Here is a 20,719-nt window from a genome sequence, read left to right as displayed (position 1 = left end):
TGAACCCCGTGGGGTGGGAGGGCAAGTCCCTCAACAGACCAGCTTCACTCAAACCAGAGGGACAAAATATTCCAAATGTACTCAATAGATCTTTACTTAATTTCTGAAAGCTGAAAATACGAAAATGTATACTTTTCCATTGACATTGAATTTTATCATGAAACCTTTCATTGTGAGAGAGAGAGAGAGGACTGTTCCCCTGTTTCCTGGGGTACTTGGCATGTGAGTCCCTAAACGCCCACACACCATGGGGATTCAAATGAGGTTTGCCTGGTCCGTCCGCCTGAGCAGGATGTTTGGTTTTGCAAAGATTTTCCTTTACAAACAGCCTGTGGACATTCAGGCTGGAATCCAGGCATGTCTATGTAGAGCTAAAGCAGAGAAACAGTATTGGAAATCGCACAGCGATCTGGCACAAAGCTGCACCCAGCGGCCCCTGAAGGCCCATGGGAAGTCGAGAGAATGCTCTGTCCCCTCTCTATGCCTGATGTTCACGGTCAGACAGATGGGCAGGAGGGCAGGGCTCACTTCCCCCACCCCTGGGAAGCTGCCCTGGTCCCAAGACGACAAAAACCCTGCGTCTGCACCGGGTGTGGCATCACTATCAAGAGTAAACTGTGGAGCCAGAGCCCTGACAGGAGGAGACCAGAAATGAGCTCCTGGACAAGGAAACAGCAACCACAGGCCGCAGCTTTGCCAAGAACGTGGCCACACAGCCCAGCGGAGGGACGCGCGATTGCCCAGGGCCAGTTCCCCAGCGGGACCTGACAGCCTGGGGGTGGCCCCGTCCGGTTTCCCAGCCCCTCTGCCTGGAGACACACCACTGCCCCTGAACTCCAGCTGTAAGTAATCCTGAAAACATAGAGCACGGGCTTGGAGTCTCCCTTTGGAGACTGTAAACGAAATGGATTAAGATACTGAAAATGCAGTGCTACCGATTCTGAAGGGGTGGTAGGATTGTAAGCAGATTAAAGGCAAGAATAAGTTTATGTGACCTTGACTGATGAAAGAAACATGCTTCCACTTCTATTTTTCCCCAGATGATGACATGTAATGGATGCATTACCTTGCGTAAGTTTAAGGTCGAGCGGGTTGATTTGACCCAAGTACACCCTGTAAAGTGACCACCACCACGGGGTCAGCAAAACCCCATCCCGTCACATAATTACCATTGCTTTTTTGTGGCGAGAACATTTAACAACTTTCGTGTGTATGATGTATTATTGCTAACTGCAGCACCATGCTGCGCCTTAAATCCCCAGAACTTGTTCATCTTGTGACTGGAAGTTTGTACCTTTGACCAACCCTCCCCACCGCTCCCTCCCCTGACCCCAGCAACCACCATGTGAGTCTTCGTGTCTGTAAGTTAGACTTTTTTTAAGATCCATATGAAGTGAGATCACACAGTACTTGTCTTTCTCTGTCTTCTTCATCTCATGTTGCATAATGCTCTCCAGGTCCATCCATGTTGCTGCAAACAGCAAGATTTCCTCATATATATAGATCTTCCTTATCCACTCATCTGTCGATAGACACTTTGGCTGTTTCCATGTCTTGACTGTTGTGAATAAGGCTGCAATAAACACAGGAGTGCATTTGTCTCCTCAATAACCCTTTTTAATTTTCTCCGGATGTACAGAAGCAGAACTGCCGGATCACACGGCAGTGCCAGCTTCAATGTTTTCAGAAGCCTCCATACTATTTCCACAGCGGCTGCACCAATTTACATTCCCACCAACAGTAAACAGGGTTCCCTTTCTCCACATCCTCACAAACATTCGTTGTTGTCTTTTTGATGACACCCATTCTGACAGGTATCAGGTGGTATCTCCTGGTTTTGATTTGCATTTCCCTGGTGATTAGTGATGTTGAGCACTTTTGCATGTGTCTGTTGGCCATCTGTACATCTTCTTTGGAAAAATGTCTACTCAGACCTTCTGTGAGAGAAATGTGCTTTACTGGTCTGGCTCCACACTGAACCATGACTGGTGGTTGTCCCCTTTGACGAGTGTACCCTTTACACTCAGCACGTGAGAACACAAGGACACAGGAGTAATGTCTCCAGGGGATCAGGTGGCTCGTAACTGTTTATAGACACAGCCCAGGGAGCCCCCAGTGTTTGGGGAGAGAGTGGCTGACGCTCTTTGCCTCCAGAAGTGACGTCAGAAGGTCTGGCCTCAAGGGAAGTGAGCCGCCGTGGAGTCCCCTCCTTGTTGGGGCCAGCCCTCTGCCCACACTCACCAGGAAACAAGGCTTCAGATGGAAGAAATAAAAGAGAACACAGGGCGGTGGTGTCAAGCTGGGGCAGGAAGGACGTAAGGAGGCAGCTGTGTGGTCGGAGCATCCAGGTCACCCACCAGCCCCCCCGACTCAGCGGTAATTTGAGGCTCATGCTGCCTCCTTGGAAGGCGAGACCTTTGAGCTCACTGCCCCTTGGTCCCTCCTGCCTCCAGGCTGCTGGGCTTCAGCTGGAACCTAAAGGTAAGAAAATGGCTTAAAAGAAATCCTTTACGTAACTCATTGATTTACCTTTTTTAATCTGTACGATAGTAATGTAGGTGCGGCTGTGTAGACAGGACTGATTAATTCAAGCCAGAAAGCATGTTAAGGAACCTGAAGAATAAGATGTTTGTAACCGGCGGGGCACCAGCCAACCGAGCAGGGCTGAGAAACCCAGGCCCAGGGCAGACGTCTCCCTGAGCTCCGCTCTCACGACAGGGTCTCGCTCCCGCCCCTGCCCCTAGCAGCCCCCGCTTCTGTGCCACGGCCACTCCTTCCAAAAAGTGCCCTCCTTCCATCCGGCTGCTGCCCACAGTCAGCACTGGGCCTCAGACGGGCTGGGATCCGGGCTCTGGGGGCCAGACGTGCAAGCAGGGAGAGTGGGGCAGTGGGGGAACAACTCCGGGGCTTACACACAAAATGCTATGGGTTCCCACAGAAGGGACCAGGATTTCTGTCCATGGCGCCAGGGAACTGGGGCCCTTTTTTTTTTCAGTCTCTAGGTTCTTCTCCACCTGTTTTTAAACTCTCTTGTGATTCACTAAAGAAACTGTACCCTTGACCTGCGGACTTTCACAAGGTCTGCATTTTGTTGAGCCTCCCTGTGGGGTGTTTTAACATGTCGCCCTGTTCTCTGCATTTTCTGTAACGCATCTAGATTTTGAGACTTAATCAGAATCAGATTCAGGGCTTTGGGCAGAACCGCTTTGTAGGTAACGTGCTTCTCACCAAGGGTCTGCTTGTCCTCTGTGATGTTGGGGCCTGTGAAAGTTAAAACCCTGGATCCTTTCCCCATGGAGGGCTGCAAAGGACCTTACAAGCCTATAATTTATTGTTCATGTGTTTGCTGGAATAATTCTGTGAAGAGAAACTTTTTTTGTCTCCTAATTGGTTTTCCAGCTGTGCAATTAGTACAGGAAATTCAAGATGACTGGTTTATTCTCTCCCTCCAGTCACCAGTTTCCAAATAGACAGCTGGTCTCTAAGCTGCCTTCGAAGGTTAGTCTGCATTAGTCCGTTCAGGCCGCCTTAACAACATAGCCCACACTAAATGGCGTAAACAGCAGAGATCTGCCTTCTCACAGCTCTGGAGGCCAGAGGGCCCAGGTGAGGCGCGGGCAGGGTGGTTACTACTGAGGCCTCTCTCCTTGGCCTGCAGGTCAAGACTTCTTGCTGAGACCTCACGTGGTCGACCCTCTGGGCAGGTGCAGCCCTGGCATCTCTGTGTCTCATCTCCTCTGCTAATAAGGACACCAGTCCGTTTGGATTGGGGCCACTGGCCTCATTTTAACTTAATTACCCCCTTAAAAGCCCCATCTCCAAATACAGTCACATTCTGGGGTCCTGGAGGTCAGGGCTTCAACGCAGGAATTTGGGGGGAGACGCTGTCGGTCCATGGTCCATGATCATGTCCCCGGAGTGGTTTGTAATATATACAGTTTCCTGTTGTGGCTATAACAGATTACCACAAATTTAGCATCTTAGAACAACACACATTTGTTACCGGACACCTCTGTCATTAGAAGTCCCCAGCAGGTGTCTCCGGGTGAAACCAAGGTGCTTGCAGGTAGCGCTGCGCTCCTTTATGGAGGTCCTGGGGGAGAATTGCTCCCCTCTCTTCCTGGTTGTCGGCAGAATTCGGGCCCTAGTGCTGCAGGATTGAAGTCCCATCTCCCCGCTGTTGGCTGAGGGTGGTTCCCGAGGCCACGTGGGGCCCCTGACCCCTCCATCTCCAGGCCGGCGACGGCTGGATGAGTCTCCCTCAGGCTCTGAATCCCCCTCCGCTGCTGCGTTGCTCCCTCTCTCTGGCTCTTCCACCTCTAACCGTCCTCGTGGGGGCGTGGGTCCCACCGTATAGCCCAGGACAACTCCACAGCCTTCAGGTCCTTAAGCCTAATTCCATCTGCAAAGTCGCTTGGCCATGCGCTGTGACGAATGAGGAATTAAGGCACAGACCCCTTGGGGGCTACTCTTCTGCCTACCACGCATCATGTGTATCTGAAAAGGAAACACATCAAAATAATAATTCCTGCGTGATGATTTTTTTCCTTGTACATCTGAGCTTATTCCAAATTTTATGCCCTGTGTATGTATATTTATACTCACAACACAAAACAAGAGGTCATTCTTAAAGGAGGAATGTGGGTTTTTAGGCAAACGTTGGCTGCCATCCTGAACAAGTTACTGATCACGTGACTCTCCGCTTCCTCACATATATAATGATGTTAACACTCTTTCCCAATAAATGTTTGATACAAATTACAAGAGAAAAATTTGTAAAAGCTCTAACACAGAAGGCCTGTTAGAAACCTTAGTTCTCTCCCCTTCTCCCTCCTGAAACTGACCATAATCTCAGGAGGATTGTCCAAACTCCACCTTCTTTGACACATTATAAACACAGCTGCTTCTTATGGTTGGAATATTTTTGGAGAGAGTTTGTCTTTCGCTTTCTGAAAACACAGGGTCCATCCTGAAGGGCTGGACTCACCCTGAGAGTAGAAACCCCTTGAAAAGGAGTCTAGGTGACGGGGACACCAGCCTCCCACCCGCTCCTTGGAGGGACTGCCCCAGGCTCTCACGCAACATCCAACAACCGTTTCTTGCCATGGCTTCTGGAAGGACCCTTTCAGCTTTAAAGTTCTAACAGTCATTTTATGCAAGAGTTGGAATGACTTCAAGTTCATAAGGCACTCAGCCCAGCACATGCAAACTGACGTGTTTGGTACTGTTAGATTTTAACTATTAGTTAAATTGGCAGTAGCACTAAATGTCTCTGGAATCCCAGTCGCCAACTATCCTGGGGTAACAGTGCCCGGCCTTCCTCCTTTTGTGCATTTAAAAGTCTCTCGATACAACAACAAAAAACACAGCCTGACGCAGAAGTGGACGAAGGATTTAAGCAGCCTCCAGAGAAGACACACAAATGACAAACAAGCACATGGAAAGGCAGTCAGTGTGGCTGATCGGTGGAGACACGAATCCCCAAAGTACGATGAGCTGTCACCCATGAGGATGGCTATTATAAAATTTAAAAAGAAAAACATAAAGTAACGAGTGTTGGTGAGGATGTGGAGAAGCTAGATCTCAGGTACTGCTGGCAGGAAGGCAATGGTGCAGCCGCTGTGGGAATGGTAAGGCAATTCCTCAAAAAATTAAACCTAGAAATGCCACATGCCCGGTGATGCCCCTTCTGGGGGAGGACCCCAAACAGCCGAAAGCAGGTCCTGAAGAGATGTTTGTCCACCCAGTTCACAGCAGCATGACTCACAAAAGCCAAAAGCTGGAATAAACCCCAGGGTCCATGCATGGATGAACAGATAAAATGTGGTCCACACACACCATGAACGATTATCCACCCTCAGAAAAGGGGTGAAACTCCAACACACGCTCCAACATGGATGGATTCTGAAGACGTGATGCCCAGTGAGATGAACCCGTCACCACAGGACAAAGAGTGTGTGATTCCCCTCGTGTGAGGTCCCTGGATGTCCGATCCACAGAGACAGAAGGCAGAGGGCAGGGCCTGGGGCTCGGGAGGGGACCGTGGAGAGTGAGTGTTCCACAGGGACAGAGCTTCAGTTTGGAAAGAGGAGACGTTGGCAACCATGACACAGCAGTGAGGTTGTGCTTCATGGCAGTGAATGGTGCACTTGAAAATGGATAAAATGGTAAAAATTTATGTCATGTGGATTTTACTACAGTTTAAAAAATCTCTCCTCTATTCTCTGCCCATAGGGACGCCCCCTCCCACCCCAAGCTGTCATGGCCCTGACCACAGAAGTGGGGAGACAGCCACCGCTGAGTGAGCTGGAGGGGGTGCCCCTGCCAGCGGCCACGGTGGACAACTGGGGCCAGATCCAGGGGTTTGAGGCCAAGCCGGACGACCTCGTCATCTGCACCTACCCGAAGTCAGGTGGCTGTGGGGCTGGGGCGGAGCCCTCAGAGCGGGGCGGGCACGGCTTCCCAGGGCCGTCAGACCTCCCCCGATGGGAGGTTCGCCCTTGTTCCAGGAGACCTCCTTCTGCGCCGGGATGGGTGCTCCAGGAGGTGGGTTCCTGGGTTTACAGGCTCAAGCACAACAGCTTGGGGGACCCAGCCTGCTGGGCTCCTCCCTCCCTGGAGACCCCGTGGGCGCCTTCTGAGTGGGCGCCCGTCTCTGAGTCCAGCAGGACCCTAGCCCGAGAGGAGGCTGATCCGAGCAGCCATCAGTCTGCCCAGAATGGTGGGGGTGGACAGTCTAACTGGTGTCTGCCTCTCACCATCTGTGTGAGCTGCAGGGACAACATGGATCCAGGAAATCGTGGACATGATTGAGCAGAACGGGGACGTGGAGAAGTGCCAGCGGGCCACCATCCAGCACCGCCACCCCTTCCTCGAGTGGGCCTGGCCGCCCCAGCCCTCGGGTGAGAGCCCCTCCCTCACTGCCCTGCCTCCTCCCTTCCCTTCTTTTAAGACTGCACTTTTTTGGGACAGTGTTGGATTTACAACAAAACTGGGAGGGAGGCCCAGAGATTTCCCACAGCCCTGCTCCCATCACTACCCACTCCCCGAGGGGAGCCAGCCTGTCAGGACTGAATCGCCACACGGACACGTCATTGCCCGGATCTGAGCCCATCTGAGGGTCCCCCAGGCTGTGCCTCCTGGGGGTCGGGCACACGTACAGGACGTGCGTCCGTCCGGACAGTGTCACACTGTCTGCCGGGCGAAGGATGAGGAGGCACTTGCATAAGCGTCTGGTTCCTACACGGGGTGTCCGCTTCTAGAGAAGGATGTACCTTCCCGGCCGCCCTCAGGGCCACACGGTGGTCGCACAGGCCAGGTGCCCAGGGAACGTCTACAGGACGCGGCAGGAGTCCCGATCCACAGGCCATCAGGAACAGTGTGTCTAGAGATGAAGCGAGGGGCTGGCTGGGGCGGGGCACACGCGGGGCCTGGCTTTGCCCCAGGAACACGTCTGCTCATCCTCTGACCAACAGTACGTCAGCCCTCCGCTCCCTGCAGCTCTGGGCTGTGTGGGTCCACACAAGGTGATGGCGACACTCCTGTATGAAATCCCTGAAGTCGAGACACAAGCAGAAAAACAGGCAGGCGATGGGAGAGTCTGGACAGAGCCCCGACGTAAGGTCCCCGTGACGCCTGCACCACAAAGGCGTTTCCCCTCCACTCACATTATAGGTGTGGAGCAGGCCCGGGAGATGCCGTCCCCGCGGGTGCGGGAGATGCCGTCCCCGCGGGTGCTGAGGACTCACCTTCCCACCCAGCTGCTGCCGCGGTCCTTCTGGGAAACCCGCTGCAAGGTGAGAAGCTCCCTGGGGTGGGGACAGTGCCCGACCCCAACTCACAGCATCCTCCGTCATCGTCTTCCCTTCCCCACCGCATGGCGTGTCGAGAGTTTAGTAAGAGAAAACAGTGTCTCCAACAGGACAGGAAGGCAACAGCCAGGCTGAATTTTTGGAGAGAACCGGAGACATGGGGGAGGCTGTGAAAGGACGAAAGGTCAAATAATTTCCGGGCTGCAGACCTAGGACTGTCCTTGGTTGTCCCTGGTTGTCTGGTCGTGGCCGGGGTGACCAGAGCAGGAAGACAGTGGCCCCGAGTGTGATGGTGGGGGCTCTGGATGGGCTGGTTTGCATTTGGAAGGTATGCTAATGGTGAGATTACTATCTCAGCAATTGTCCAACCCTGGAAGGGCCATCCCTCCAGAGCCGAAAAGCCCCCAAGATGTCGGGGCGTCAGCCACAGCAGTGCAGGACTGACGGGCTTGGCGGTGGGGGCGGGCCAGCCTGCGCACTGCAGTGGGCACAGCAGCTCCCTGGCCTCTGCTCACTAGGTGCCAGGAGCACCGCCACCCCCCACTGTAACAACCAAAACCATCTCCAGACACTGCCATGGTGTTCCGACAGCAAACTCATTCCCAGTTGAGAACCACTGCTTTAGGGTGAAAAGTCATCAAAGCTGTAATGTGGCTCGTGGCGGGTCTAGGACACCTCGTCAGCAGGGCCACTTTGGGGTGGATGCTGTCAGAGTGTGAGCTGAGTACCGAGAAGTCAGGAGGTCAAGGTTAGATGTTAAAGTGAAGGCTAGGAGGGCAGAAAGCACAAGGCTGTGGTTGACATGAAACCCAAAGGGCTGCTTTGTAGGGGAGGGGTGCTGGGAGATGAGACCAGAAAGACATGAGCACTTCTCTTGTCCAAACTCAACCATGAAGCGACCTCCGGGGACCATCACCAAGCACGTGGAAGCTGCTGTCTGACGGTAGTTCATAGTTCTATAGTTTCTGCAGAAGGATTCTTCTCCGAGACCAAGGGGGCAGTTGGGGGGTGGCTGCGTTGTAGGATGGAGCCAGGGAGAGGCAGGACACCAGAGCTGGGTCGGTCTGCACAGGACAGCTGAGCCCGTGTGTGCAGACCCCTCAGTGACCCAGCCTATGAGAATTCTCTGAAAACCCACTCTTTACACCTGCACCCACTTCTCTTCTCCCCGCAAGTTCCTTTATGTAGCTCGAAATGCCAAAGACTGCATGGTGTCTTACTACCACTTCCAGAGGATGAACCAGACGCTCCCCGACCCCGGCCCCTGGGAGGAGTACTTGGAAACCTTCCTCAGTGGAAAAGGTACAGGATCACCCTCCCCTCTGCATCCCCTCGCGGTGAGGCTCCATCCGGGGACCACGCACACCACCCTGACCTCCACAGGCAGGGACGGCACTGAGCGGGCTGGCCCCTCCCACAGACAAGACCCAGAGCCCCAGCAAGCATCCCCGTGCAATCCAGAAGCCTTTATTCCTGTCCCAACATGAGGGCGTTTGGGTTAATAAATTAGAAGCCACTTCAGGCAGCACGTTGGGATAAGTGCCCCCAGGGCTTCCCCATCCCACGTCTCTGTCCACATCCAACACATCAGGACTCAGGATTTATCTGGCCCATAATTCATTATTCTCCCTCCGACACACTTCAGGTGAGCAATGTCCCTAAGTGATGGAAGGTTCTGTGTGATCCCTGCATGGACTGTTGTCCTCCTATGTCTTACAGTGGGCTGGGGCTCCTGGTTGAGCACGTGAAAGGCTGGTGGGAGGTGAGACACAGGTACCAGATCCTCTTTCTCTTCTACGAGGACCTCAAGAGGGTGAGTCAAGGCCATTCCGGGAAAGAAGCACTTCAGACCCAGGCGCAGAGAAACCCCAAGCTGCTTCCGGGCTGGATGTCCGGGAGGGACACCCCGAAGAGCTTGAGTGTGTCCTGACACCCTCTCCCCGTCCAATGCAATGTCACCTCCCCCCACAGGACCCGAAGCGTGAGATTCAGAAGGTAGTGCAGTTCCTGGGAAAGAGTGTGGATGGACCTGTGCTGGACAGAATTGTCCAGGAGACGTCATTTGAGAAGATGAAGGCAAACCCCATGACCAATCGTTCTTTGGTTCCCAAGTCTATCCTGGACCAGTCGATTTCCCCCTTCATGAGAAAAGGTGTGTGGGCAGCAGACACTGCACAAACACAAGTGTAAACCACTCGGGCTGTCTGTCCACAGCGCCGGCCTCCCAGCAGGCAGACGCGGCGTCTGACTGAGTCCAGGTCGGCACGTGTGGATGGTCTGTCATGGGGTGGGGATTCGATGCTGCCACAGAAGGGAGCTCACTTGGGTGTCTGGTCATAAGAAGCAAAGTCCTCGAGCCAGACTCGGGAGTCCCGTAGGGCACCGACGGACAGGTCCGGCCTCCTGTGGTCCCCAGTCTGGGGAATCCGGCTCTTTGCTCTGAGGCTCCACCGCGTACAGGAGGAGGCCTTTCTCCACTGACCAGCTCCCAGCCTCGCTTGCCGCGGTGACTTCTTCCTGCTTTACAGCCTCTGCTCACCCCCCGGGCAAGTCGGTTTTCAACAACTACTCAGAGCTGCCTCCTGCTGGAATATTTCTTAGGTCCAGTTCCCAGGAGAGGAGTTCTGACTGGCCCAGCTAATGTTTTTTAAGGAAACAAAAAAGCTTTATCACTTTTTAATTTAAAAAAGTAACACATGTGGTTGTAAAAACCTAGATCAGCATAAAATCATATAAAAAATTATCTTGGCCAAATCCCAGCTCCCACACGCCCCACAGGTGAACCCAGGCAGTACGTACCTTCTCATGTCTAGAGTCTTTTACTCAGTGCAGTGTTTGGAGCTTTCTGTGTGTGGCCGATGTCAGAGTTCACACTCTCACCTCTGTGTGGTCGTCCTGTATGTGAACACACCCCCGGTGAGGCCAGGCCGCTGGCCCCCTTGGGTCGACTGTCCATGATTTAGGGGCCCTGCCCTCTGCACAGGCACCCAGGGCGGTATCTTAGCAGAGGGTCAGGGGCACAGGCATCCCCAAGGGGAAGGGGGTGGGGCAGCTGTGCCCACATTCACCCCAGTTCTTCCCTCGGGCCACCAAGACTTGCAGCCAGAGAGTCACACCCGCGTGGGCCTTCCTCCTCTAGGAACCCTGGGGGATTGGAAAAACCACTTCACGGTGGCTCAGAACGAGAGGTTTGAGGAAATCTACAGGCGGAAGATGGAAGGAACCTCAATCTGCTTCTGCACGGAACTCTGAGCAAGACAGAAACAAAGGGGCAACAGCCAGGGTGCAGCCCCACCCTCGGCCCCAGCTGAGTCTCGGGAAGCACGTGTAAACCCCCTGTGGTTAGTAACAGCGGATACCAACTTCATCTCTAAAACGGATCATGCCTAACGCTCATTGTCCCAACCATTCCTTCCAAAGTAAGAAATAAGATGTAAGAAATAAATGAAATAAAACACAAGACTTGGATACTGCAAGGATTTCTAAAATCTCCATTATTTTGGAAAATGCATCCTAGTTTTCTGGTTTTTAATATATTTAAAAAACAATAATAATACCTTGAGTATTCACATGCAAATACCAGGTTAAATCCATACTAAGAACCTGAAGTTTCTGATGTGTGTCCTGGCCATTTGAGGAAGTCCAGATGTACTAGGTCCTGGGTTCCACTTGGCCGCTCTGCGAAGGGACACTTGGAGGGTAAGCTGGGGTAGCAGCCCCGAGGAAGCGTGTCCTGAGGTCCTTCCCTGGCACTGGAGGTACAGGGGAGGGAGCAGAGGAGAGAGCCCAGAGACCAATACCCGGTCCAGGGAGTCTTGGCGCTGGGTCACGTGGGTGACAGAAAGGCTCACGTGGCCTTTTTGGAGCCCAAGGTGAATCCTGGGAAAAGCAGGAACCCGGAGATGGGGGCAGCATGGAATGTCAGACCAGTCATGGTTTTTGGGCTTGGGGATACTTGAGCCTAGACTTCAAGCCAGGCCCTCTGCGGAGCCCCCACAGCAGGCTGGGCATCCTCCCTCTGGTTCCCACAGGTTCCCACAGGCTCCCGGTGTGGCCCTGATGCTCCATCCACACCTACCAACTCACCTGTCTGTATCGCCCTCTGGGTCGTCAATTCTTTTGCGTTAGGTTCTTTGTCTCAGTCACCATTTCCCTGCTGGTACCTAAGGCAGTTTCCTCATCTGGAAAATGAAATCAATGTTCATATCTCTTGTGATGTTGTGATTTATGAGAAATATATATATTTGATGTTCATGTGGTTCCTGGCACGGAGCTCCTGAACCCTTGGAATTTCCCATGAGGAGAGCCGCTCCAGTATCTTTTGTTACATGAATGAGGTGACTTTGGGAAAGCCCTACTCATTAAAGGGTGGGGACTGGTTGCCAGGGAACCAGCCACCTGATTAGAGGGCTGGAACTTCAGCCCTACCCCTTGACCTCTGGGAAAGGGGAAGGGCTGGATGGAGATTGAGTTCAATCACCAATGGCCAATGATTTAATCAATCACACCTGTTGCTGCCGCGTCTGCAAAAACCTGAAGGGACAGAGTTTGGAAAGCTTCCAGTTGGTGAAGACTTGGAGGTGCTAGGAGGGTGGTTCCTGGAGAAGCCATGGGACTCCATGCCCCCTCCCCACACCTTGTCCACCTGGCTGTTCCTGAGCTGTATCCTATTACAACACACTGGTGATCCAGTGAGTACTTTCTGAGTTCTAAGAGCCACTCTAGTGAACTAATCAAACTGGAGGAGGGAGGGAAGGGGTCCTCCAGCTTGCAGCCGGTCGGACAGCAGCACAGATGACAACCTGGACCAGTGACTAAGGTCCGTATGGGGGGTGGGGGGCCGTCCTGTAGGACTGAGCCCTTAACCTGTGGGGTCCAGGTGGTGGTGTCAGAACTGAGTTGAACTGTAGCACACCCAGCTGGTGCTGGAGAATTGCTTGGTGCTGTTGGGAAAAAGCACACATAGGAGTTGGTGTCAGACCGTATGTACCTCATACAATTTGGGGAATGAGTGAGCTGAAGCACATAAAGCCCTGAGACACAGTCCAGCCACAAAACACGCAGGCAGGGAGCTCAGTTTGTCTCATTTGTTTTGTTTCACTGTAACAGTATCAGTAGCAAAGGGAAGTCGTCTTCAGGACGGGACAGGAGGGAAGGCGGGGGTGCACGCACAACACTAAAAGGACGACACAGACAGTGAGGCTACGACATAAACTGGTTAGAACCAACTCGACCTCAAATGGTGGGAGATGCCACCTCCAGTGGACCTGGAGCCCCATCATACCCTCATTTCAATAAAATTAGCCTTGCAGATGAGACGTGCCCATCATGCACCGAGGCCATGACACTTTCAATCCAGACTAAATAAGGACAGAAATCCCTCTCCCACTCGGGAAGGTGGAGCGGGGATGGAACTCAGGGAATACGACCCCCAACCCTTCCCTCCCCAGGGAACATTCTGCCCATTCATTTTTACACCCTGTGCAACCAACTTGCCAAAGAAACTCAGGGCAGCTGCCCACCTGAGCCTGCCCGCTCTCCCCTTCAGAGCGTCCTATCCACCTCTCAATAAATCTTCACTTTACTTTCTTAACCTCCCAGTCCCGTCTCTGATTCATTCTTTCTGTGGCAAGACAAGAACCTAATCACCGGTGACAACCTCACCAAGACAGAGGGTAAATTTGGGCAACGTCAGGTTTAAGGACGAAATGAAGCAGGTCGAGTTCTTGGATCTTGTGACAAAGAGAAAACGGAGGTAAAGGGAGGCGGGCCTGATCAGTGGCTGCAGAGTCTGTCAGAAGACTCGGTATCAGCCTGGAGGAAACTGGTGCCCGACCTGGCTCAAAAAACACGGGTTAATTTGTTCAATTCCCTGGAACAGTTCTGTCAACCTTTGGTGCTGACAAATACAGCCTAATACTTGGATTACCCTACTTGGATTGTAAAAATGCCTACCTGGATTATTGACTGCTTTATTTCCTCCTCCAGTTTCAAAAATTCAGAAACGAAAGTTGTCTGCTTCTATGGCTTTTATTATTCATAACCTTCATCCTTCTAAGGGAGTAAAATAAACATGAAGGACATACCCGTAAGGTAAGAGGGTGAGTTAAACATCTTCCTGACAAAGCGGCCTCTAGGACAGAGTAAGAGAAGATGGGGTGGGGGAAGCAGGGCAGGAGCTGCCCCGTGAATCTGCTCGACGTGGAAGGAAGGAGCCAGACACGGATGGCAGGTCATGGATGACACCATCAGCATGAGGGTCACGAGGAGGAGGAACTTCTCCATGGGTATAAAGTCCGGACGGCGCCTGCCTTGGGCAGGGGTTGGTGGTGAGGCGTCGACTGGGAAGGGAACTCTCCGAGGGGTGGAGACAGCCTCATTCTGACCTGACACTGGCTACGTGGGCGTGTACACAAATGAAACTCCATCGAGATGTAAACTGAAGGTATGTGCATTTCACTGCACGTTAATTATGCCTCGACACTCAAAAACTCTCTGGGGAGAGTCCTCAGACCCTGCGGTTTGACCTCACTCTCACAGAGAAGACCAGAGCCCCGAGAGTTAACTTGGCCTCAGAAGCTGAGGTGAACTGCCCTGGCGGGTGACCTCCACGGGCGCCCCAACGTGAGACCCATTAACAGAAGCTCAGCTCCGCTTTAAGGAGCAGGGAAGGGGGTTCTTGGAATCCCCGGTACCTGGGATTGCTGACTCCAGGTGAGAAGGGGAGGAGGGGCCAGTGCGGGCAGTGATTCCCCCTCCGTGGGCATCACAGGAGGAAATGACTTAGGGAGGGGCCGGGCGCGGGCAGCCCCTTCCCTCCCATCGGCGGCAGCCTGGGGCCTTGCAGGGCCTTGTGGGAGGAGGGCCAATGCTGGCACCATGTGAAGGGTTCCAGTCCAGTTTTCACTCAGGAGGGACCGAGCCAGGCTCCTTCTTCCAGGATGGCTACCTCCCCCATTATTTGCTCTGACTTCCCAGGAAAAGGATTAGGAATCTAACAGGAAAGAGCTAGTGAGGAAGGGTGGAACTGTTTTGGTTTGCTTTCTTAAAATACTAAAGATCTTTTGTTTTAAATATAAGTTCCCCATGAGCAACACTTTTGCATGTGACGTCCTGCTCTGAAGTCTGTGCCGTAACCTCACACATGAGCTGCACGCACAGCCCAGGGCAGCCCTGGCTGGTCCCCAGGTCCTTGTCAACCACGCTGCTCTCCCTGCTCCCCTCTGGTGGACAGAGGTCTCTGCCCCTTCCTTCTTCTACTTGGCCTGGGCCCAACCCCTCTTCCTGTCCATCTGCAGCTTTCCGAGGTGTCAGCGTGGTCCCTGTGGCTTCCAGCCCCCTGCCTGTTTGAGAGCTGCAGAGACTAGTCAGCAGGGCCGTAAGGATGTGAGCTCAGCCAGGGCCCGAGACTCCCTACAGGAGACACCTACCCCAACCTGGAGCCCTCCCTTCAGAGTACATGGCCTCACATCTGTAAACAGACGTCCCCATCCGGCCCAGAGTCCTGTGGCAAGCACGAGACATGGGAGATACGGGACACGGGACGTGGGAGCGAATGCCCCAAGGCTCCACGCCCACTTAGAGGAAACACGTCTCGTTTACTTTGAAGGACAGCCCTCTCCTCCCAAAAAGTGTCTTATCTGCCCCCCCCTCCCCGACGGGTGAAGCCAATGATGCTTCCCAGATAAAACACTCCCGCCTGCCCGCTAGCGTCCATTCAAGCACGGAGGAAACAGGGTTGTGTTCATGGAATGGCACTTGAAACCGCCATGTTTAGCGATCTGATAGTCACAAATCTACACATAATAATACTAATAATAAGCATAAATTGTTAGAACTACTTCTAAACATTAACTAACAGGCTTTTAAAACATTGGTTTTAAATGTTTTCTCCATTCTTACCATGCTTGGCTTGCTAAGGTTTGACTGTTACGTTTTCTCCTTGGGCAGAAAAAGATCTACTGCCACCTTCTACTCCTGCCAACAGGATCCAAAACGTGAGATCAGATAAATGATGCAATTCCTGGGGAAGGACCTAGAAGAAGAGGTTTTAGACAAAATTGTCTACCACACTTCATTTGATGTCATGAAAAACAGCTACATACGTGACATGAAAATGAACCATGAGCTTTCTCCGTTCAGGAGAAAAGGTGATGTGTGCGTGCTCTGCCTTTCCCCCATAACAGAAAATTCACTGATTCCTAACTGGGTTTCTGCCTTCGAGCTGGGTGAATCACTGCCTGAAGGGTTTTCTGAAGCCAGTTTCTCGAAGCCTTATTCAGAGAGAGCCCACGTCTCACCCTCAGAGAAGTGTGGGAACCCACCACCCGCCCCCTTGGAGCCCCAGAGCATAAATATGTTTCTGAGAAGGAACTCTGCTTTAATTCTGCTTAACTCGGGGCTTCAAAAATACACCTAACAAAAAACTCTTTCTCAAGCAAAGCCTTTAATCTCCAGGACGCTAGTGTTCCTCCCTCCACATTCTGGAGGACAGTGACAAAGGTCACTGGCCTTACAAGTTGGGAGGGTGGCCGCTTAGTCAAAATGCCTTCACTGAGAGTGACCACGGAGGCACCTTGAGTGGTCGGAGCCTGGCTGGAGCCAGGACCTGCAGCCCCCAGCCCAGCTCCCACGCTGGTGACTCCTTAATGGAGACAAAATTTGTTGAGGTTGTAACTACTTTAGGGAAATGAAAAAAAAAAATTCTGGTACCTTTTGTTTGATAAAATAAGCAAAAACTTAAGGCTCAAAGGAGAAATTTTCCAATTTGATCTTTAATGAATCTGATTTCTTTTTTCCCTTTTTTTAACATTTTTATTAGAGTTGATTTGCAATGTGTTAGTTTCAAGTATACAGAAAAGTGATGCAGTTACACATAATATTCTTTTTCATTATAGGTCACTACAAGATATTGAATATTGTCCCCTGTGCTGTACAGTAGAAACTTGTTGTTCATCTGTTTCATATACAGTGGTGTGTATCCGCAGATCTCAAACTCCTAATGTATCACTCCCCCCACCCCCTTTCCCCTTTGGTAACCATAGTTTGTTTTCTATGTCTGTGAGTCTATTGCTAGTTTGTAAATAAGTTCATTTGTCTCATTTTTTAGATTCCACATGAGTGAGATTGTGCAGTATTTGTCTTTCTATATCTGGCCTATTTCACCTCACATAATGTCTCAGGACTGCTTTTGTTCATGGATAGCCAGCTGCTGTTTTAGGGGTGAAGGCTGGTATCTCCTACTCCACCATTTTGCTGATAACACTAAAGCATCTAATTTTCTTGTAATCCCATTGATAAATCATGTAACCATGTAATTTATTACTCCTAGAAAATTAAGCAAATTTACATTTCACACATGAAAATAACGCTGTACGGCTCAGAGAGCCTATGTGAAGCTGACAGCAGGGAGCCGTCAGAAGGGAAATTGCATTCTACAGGCTCTGTGGCCATTCTCAGTTATGAAAGACAAAAACGTCTGAATACTCTGTTGCATTAAGTGTGAAGCAAAGTTAACCAACCCTACCGTCCCTTCACAGGCCATTGCTTTATCACCCGTGAACACAATGAGAACCTAGGCTGGGAAGGAGAGGCCTCAGCCGTGTTCAACTCGGAACGCTGCCCGCACTAGGGACACAGACGAGACAGAGAGCTCTGCGGGGCAGCCACGTGCACCAGCCCTCCAGCCACCCCAGAGAAGATGAGAAAAATCAGTCCTGTTACCTTAAGGAGAAAGTTAGATGTACTGAGGGTTCGGGAAGCGCTGGCCTGTCCGAGGGCTCAAGGTGCGATGCGGAGAATTAGCCCGCGTTCCGAGCGTTTCAGAGCGAAGCTATTTGCAGACACCTCCCCCGCCAAGCGGGGCGGTCACCTGGAGCCAGGGAGCTGGTGTCTGTGTGGGGACGTTAGGAATTGAGAGGAAGGGGCTGATGTGCAAAGTGGTTAAAGTGTGCGAGCATATCATTGAGTGTGCTATCCACTACCCTCTTAGGAGTCATGGGAGTTCACTGAAGCTCAGAACCAGAAGTTTAATGAAGACTATGCGAGAAACATGGCCGACACCTCCCTGCCGTTCTGCGTGGGGCTCTGCAGCCCGGAGCGAACGTGTCCTCTTGGCCGCCTCCCTGAAGCGGAGGGGAAACCTGTTTCCAGCGACCACCACGGCGTGGGTGCCTTGACGTGAGGGCTTTTGAACAATGCCTGGGCGTCCCTCAGCCCTGAATTCCTGACCTGCCTTTTGGATGAGCCCCAGTGTCACTTTCCAGCCTCAACACTCCTCCTGCTGCCCCTCCGCAGATTCGCAGTGTTAGGTGAATTTCGGCATAGCAGCATGTAGTGTATGACACAGTGCACGGCCGGTCATTTCCTTTCCTCCTGTAATCCACTATCGTGCTATAATGTTCCTTGAATTAAAACATTGCTCTCAAAGTTAGTCATCGGAAATGCCAGCTCCAGTCACTTGACAGCAGACTTGTGTCGAGGGCCCTATCCATGTGGGGACAGAGGGTGTCAAAAGATGATAAAAAATGAGGCTACTACCCCTAACAAAAGTGCAGCCTAGTAGGGCCACAGGCAAACTGCCCCATCGAGCGAGCTGACTCACACTGCCACAGGGGAAAGGCTCTGGGGTGGGACTGCAGAGTAGGGCAGAGCACCAGGGTGGGACCCAGAGAGGCCGAAGGCCAGGCCTGGGGTCTCACAGTGCCCACGACATCAGTCTCCCTGTCTCCCCCGCCCGCAGCCTGTGGTCCTACTAAGCGCAGGTGCCCCACAGACCTGCAGTTTCCACAAGTTAAGGCTGTGGCCACCCTGCATCGAGCAAGTCTGAAAAAACAATGTATAAACCTTAATTTAAAAATATTTATTGCTTAAAAATGCTAACCATCATCTAAGTCTTCAGTGAGTCATAACATTTTTGCTGGGGTGTCCTGCCTCCATGTTGACGGCTGCTGACTAGTCAGGGTGCTGGCTATTGAAGGTGAAGGTAGCTGAAGAAATTTCTTAAAAATTAGACAACAGTGAAGTTTGCCACGTCGACTGACCCTTCCTTTCATGAGTGAGTTCTCCACAGCATACAGTGCTGTCTGACAGCGTTTTTCCCACAATAGACCTTCTTTAAAAACTGGACTCGATCCTCTAAAACCCTGCCACTGCTTTTTCAACTACATTTATGTCATATTTGAAATCCTTTGCTGTTATTTCAACAGTCTTCACCGCATCTTCACCAGGAGTAGATTCCATCTCAAGAAACCACCTTCCTCTAACATAACATAAACCAACTATACTTCAATTAAAAAAAAAAAAGAAAGAAACTGCTTTCTTTGCTCATCCATAAGCAGCAGCTCCTCGTCTGTTCAGGTTTCATCCTAAGACGCAGCAGCGCAGTCCCGTCTTCCGGCTCCACGCCGAATTCCAGTTCTCTTGCCGTTTCCACCACGTCTGCAGTGGCTTCCTCCACGGAAGGCTCGAACCCCTCAAAGTCATCCAGGAGAGTTGGAGTCAACTTCTTCCAAACTCCTGTGAATGTGAGTATTTTGACCTCTTCCCATGAATCAGGAATGTTCTTAAACGGGATCTAGAATGGTGACTCTTCCCAGAAGGTTTTCAGTGGACTCTGCCCACATCCATCAGGGGAATCCCCACCTGCGACAGCCACAGCCTTAGGAAACGTACTCCTTAAATAACGAGGCTTGAAAGTCGAAATGACTCCTGGGTCCGTGGGCTGCAGAGTGGATGCTGTGTCACCGGCATGAGAACAACACGGACCTCCTTGTCCATCCCCCTCAGAGCTCTCAGGGGACCAGGTGCCCTGACAGGGGGCAGTGATGCTGCAGAAGGAACTTTGTTTCTGGGCAGTAGGTCTCAACAGTGGGATTAAGAATATCCAGCAACCGTGTTGTAAACAGATGTGCTGTCGTGCAGGCCCTGCTGTTCCACTTACAGACACAGGCAGAGCAGAGTCAGCCTCATCCTTCAGGGCCCCAGGACTTCTGGACGGTAAATGAGCAGTGGCTTCAGCGCCACGGCATCAGCTGCACTAGCCCCTGACAGCCCCTGACAGCCCCTGACAGCCCCTGACGCCGGGCACTGACCCCTCTCTGGCCGTGGAGTCCTGGGCGGCGTGGGCTTCCCACAGAGGCCGCTGCTTCGTCTGCACTGGGAACCTGCTGCGCAGCGCGACCACCGCCGTGAGTGACCTGAGCCGGGTCTCCCGGGGAGCCTGCCGCGGCCTCCCCACCCGCCACCGGCTGCTCCTCCTGTGCTGTGCCGTCACGCGGGCGGCGTCCCTCCTGGAGCCTCATGAACCAGCCTCAGCCTCTGTGTGCCTTCACGCTCCTCCGCCTCAGCTTCCTCACCTCTCAGCCTTCATGGACTCCAAGAGAGCTGGGACTTCGCTCTGGATTAGATTTTGGCTAAAAGGAACGTTGTGGCTGATTTGACCTCTCCAGGCACTAACACTTTCTCCGCATCAGCAAGAAGGCTGTTTCACTTTCGTCTCATTCCCCTGTTCACTGGAGCAGCACTTTTAGTTTCCTTCGAGACTTTCCCTTCGCAGCTGTGACTTGGCTAATTGACACAAGAGGCCCAGCTCCCAGCCTGTCTCGGCTTTCGACAGCCTTCCTCACGAAGCTTTTTGAGCTTTTTTTCACCTTTTAAGTCATACATATGTGTGTGTGTTATTGAAGTACAGTCAGCTGACAATGTTGCCGGTGCACAGCACTGATTTAAGGTGAGAGACGTGTGGCGCTTCCTTCCACCTGAACACTCAGAGGTCATTCACTGCAGGGCTATTAACTGGCCTGGTTTCAATACTGTTGTGTCTCAGGGGACAGGGAGGCTCGAGGGGAGGCAGAGACGGGGACCAGCCATCCGTGGAGCAGTTGGAACACACACAACATTACTGACTG

At 52.2% G+C, this 20,719-nt stretch overlaps 1 protein-coding gene across 1 annotated transcript; it reads left to right on the top strand.

Annotated features, from left to right (window-relative positions):
* The first annotated feature begins 2,102 nt into the window (after positions 1 to 2,102).
* Positions 2,103 to 11,261, top strand: SULT1C2 (sulfotransferase family 1C member 2). The gene is given in 9 exon segments (XM_006215442.4): positions 2,103 to 2,481; positions 6,235 to 6,412; positions 6,777 to 6,902; positions 7,675 to 7,796; positions 8,987 to 9,113; positions 9,531 to 9,545; positions 9,548 to 9,624; positions 9,783 to 9,963; positions 10,951 to 11,261. Coding segments are annotated over 8 exon segments (912 nt in total). The 5' UTR covers positions 2,103 to 2,481; positions 6,235 to 6,261; the 3' UTR covers positions 11,064 to 11,261.
* The last annotated feature ends 9,458 nt before the right edge of the window (positions 11,262 to 20,719 follow it).

Source organism: Vicugna pacos, chromosome 28 (genome assembly GCF_048564905.1).
Source record: "Vicugna pacos chromosome 28, VicPac4, whole genome shotgun sequence".
NCBI lineage: Eukaryota > Metazoa > Chordata > Mammalia > Artiodactyla > Camelidae > Vicugna > Vicugna pacos.
Note: the sequence above shows the minus strand (reverse complement) of the source record. Positions and strands in the feature narration are given on the sequence as shown.